The sequence below is a fragment of the Acanthisitta chloris genome, unplaced genomic scaffold (genome assembly GCF_000695815.1).
Source record: "Acanthisitta chloris isolate BGI_N310 unplaced genomic scaffold, ASM69581v1 scaffold43326, whole genome shotgun sequence".
NCBI classification, from domain to species: domain Eukaryota; kingdom Metazoa; phylum Chordata; class Aves; order Passeriformes; family Acanthisittidae; genus Acanthisitta; species Acanthisitta chloris.
Genome location: NW_008677285.1, coordinates 1 through 3,297, shown reverse-complemented (window position 1 = coordinate 3,297; position 3,297 = coordinate 1). Strand labels below are relative to the sequence as shown.

The window sequence follows — 3,297 nt, the reverse complement described above, 5'->3', positions numbered from 1 at the left end:
AGCAGGACATAGGCTCCCATCACTGCCAGGAGAGCATACTGCAGGGCAAACAGAGCAGAGACTGGTGACGTCTCACAACTCCATACACTTGACAAATAAAGTTCTTATAAATTACATGTTTTCAGCTCATTACAAACAGCAAGTTCTACTGGGTAACAGACAGGCTAAAGTAAGCAAGGAAACACAGCTCATAGCACATTAGGTACCAAACCACAGACACAAATGCACTAATACGCTCAGAGGCAAAGGTTCTTATTGCCTTTACTTTTTATAGTTTTAAATTCAAGTATTCAAAGTTTCAGTACACATACCTTAAATTTGGGATAGTCATTCATTATTATAGTTACCATTCCAACATAGGGCAGAAACCTGTGATTGACAAAACAGGAGAATGTAAAACTGAGCCTCAAGTATTGCATGGACATGTTTCAGTGTTACTCAGTCTGGAATGTTCCAGTGTGAACCCTTCATTTACACCTGGGAGTACAGCATGGCTGAATAGGAATAAAATGCATTAGTCTTCCTTAGATAAAAATTCAGTAAAGTTGTCTGAGAAAAATCTGAAGATATTTCAACTCAGCTGGGAAGGGACAAAGCCAAAAGCTCAAACCTTGCCTTGAGTTCCTGTGGAACACTGAAACAATTTCCCAGGAATTTCCAGCAACGACAAGTTTGCTAATTCTGTATTTATAGGTGAACTATTTGTTAAATGTGCTTTTCTTTCCCCCCCAAATTCATCTCGACTCTACATATCAGTGAGAACTACAGGAAGAAATTCTTTCAGGTAAGTTTTTTTTTTAACTACCATTTTACTTGAGAAATTAAAAAACACCAAACCAGATCTAGTTTGTATCAACAGCAAAACTGATTTAAGTGCTAAATTTTCTTTCTATTTAATTACATTTTGCATTACTTACCCTCTTGCTCTTCCAACAACATCTTTCTTCTCCAGCCAGTTCTGACCTTCTTTGTATAAGCCTCTATCATCAACTTCATTATTGTCACCTTTCGTCAGAAATTTGATGCTCCCATTTCCTCTAGAAGGCAATGAAGTGATAAACTAAACACCACTTAATTTAAAAACATCAATTAACTTCCACAAAGCACAATGAGGATGACAAGTGCTACAAGATTAGATAGCAATGTTTACTTTCAGTCCTACTGATTGAACAAGCACCATCAAATTATTAACATTACAGACTTTACCGACTGTATCTATCAGCAGACGTTAACAAGAAATGTTCTTTGAAACACTCCTAGACTGTCATTTGATGTAAGCAATGACACAATGGACATGAGAGGGATATTGTCCATCCAGGCACTGAACTGCCTCAACAGAACCCCTACGTGTCCATCTGCATTTTAACAGAACAGAAAATTAAACACAGTTATGATGTTTAGAGTCTTCAAGATGATTTTTCTCAAGCACTGATAGCAAGAAACAAGTTCTTATGAAGACGAATTAGGCAGTAGAGTAGGTAATTCTTGGATAGACATATTTGTTTCAAAGCAGCATGGAAGGACAGATATTACTCAAGAAAGAAACACCTTCTGTTCACGGCCAGGACCTCCTGAGCAGCAAATCTGTCGGTGCTTGCCACCTCCAGCTTAGCTGCTCACTGTGCAGATCTAGAAGCAGAACTGCCTCTCTTGTGCTTCAGAAGGAACTGTTTATTGTAGTAGGAATACACAGTAAAGGCAAAACCAATCTACCTGTTGCTTTCCAGCATGAACTGCCATTGGTAGTGTGACTAATGGGCACAAAAAGACTAAGAATCTGTTCTTTTGTTCTGAGTCAAAAGTGGAAAACTTCAGTTATCAAAGATCACATACTTGTCTGACTGCAGCTACAGTTCTGATTCTGAATCTTCACCTTCTTTCAGGGATTTGCTCTCAGAAGTGGCTGTTTCCCATAACCAAAATCCCACTTCTACCACAGTCAGCACACAAGTGGACTCTGCTCCCACACCATTGCTGCTGCTGCCAGCAATAAGTGTGGCTTGTGCCATAGAACTCCTTGGAGTTTACCTACTCCAAACTCCACTGAGAGACAAGTCAGGGTCTCAAAAAGTGCCACAGCACTGGGGGCAGAAGTGGATCACATCCTACAGATGATCTCACCCTCACAGCTTATCCTCATTTGCTCTTTTCATAACACACTACCAACATTAAGCTGCAACTGAAAGTCATGGTGAGGGAAGTAAACTTAGAAACAAGGAAAAGGCGAAGTTGCATTACTTTTCATGTACTTTGATGACTCTGTGAACTATTGGAATGTCTCTGCCTTCAACTTTAAAAACAACTATTTCACCAGCTCTGATTGGGTCATCATGAAAGTTTGTTAGGAAGAGCAGGTCTCCCCTGTGGAAAGCTGGTTCCATGCTGCCACTGCAGACAAGAGAGAGAGAGAACTCATGAGCACTGTATTACATGAGAGGAGAACCACAAAATCAAAGAACATTTAATTCTGACAGATAAACTGAGTTTTAGCTGAGATTTGTAGTTTCAGCCATTTAAGACAACCCAAATCTGAGCAAGCAGTCTTGAGTAGCGGATGAAATTATGAAACCCAGCGAGCACTCGTCCAGGATTATGACAGCAGCCTTGGCTCAGTGTCCAGCAACAGAGTCAGAAGAGAAAACGTGTCTGAGTACTTCTTTATGCAGACGAGTTTTTAAATTCCACATGTGCCCAGGGAGGAAGGAGAGGAGACAAAGGGCAGAACAATCCCTGGTCTTGCACCAGAGAAGCTTACAGTGACCCACCTGAGCACCACAACAATGGGGCTCTCACTGCCAGTGACCACAATCAGCCCCTTCCAGATCATGAGGGCAGAGGACACAATCATGGCGAAGTTCAGGACCTGGTAATACAGCTGGGTGGAAAAGAAGGATGGTTTGAGGAGTTGCTGTGTGTATTTAGAAGTACAACACACAATTCAGCCCACAAGCACCGCAGTTCCAGGCACTTCCATGCTAAAATCCCACTCCAACCCGAGCCTCAAAGCACAGACACTGCCCCGCCAGCATCCCGCACAGAGCCTGAGCCCGCCCTGTGCCCGGCAGCGCTGGGGGCCAGGGCACTCCCCGCGAGGCTGTGCAGCAGAGGGAGTGACGTGTAAAGGATCCAGTGCTTTGGCCACACCTCAGACGTGTGACATACCCGGCTGTCAGGAACGGGCTTTGCGTTCGGAGCACTTGTGTTTAAAAAGAGGAGCTGCGGGAGACGACAGAGCATCGCTTCTGGCTGTTGTCTGACCGAGACCTCTTATCTAGCAAACCGGTCACTGATCTCCCT

The 3,297-nt window shown here is 43.0% G+C and overlaps 1 protein-coding gene across 1 annotated transcript; it reads right to left on the bottom strand.

The window, feature by feature from the left end:
• Positions 1-3: 3 nt before the first annotated feature.
• LOC103803852 (signal peptidase complex catalytic subunit SEC11C) lies at positions 4-2,872 on the bottom strand (the record flags this gene model as incomplete). Its single annotated transcript, XM_009076431.1, has 5 exons — positions 2,766-2,872; positions 2,239-2,388; positions 918-1,037; positions 312-369; positions 4-38 (listed from the first exon to the last, which is right to left on the bottom strand). Coding segments are annotated over exons 1-5 (446 nt in total), but the record flags the coding sequence as incomplete, so codon positions are not given.
• Between the last annotated feature and the right edge of the window lie 425 nt (positions 2,873-3,297).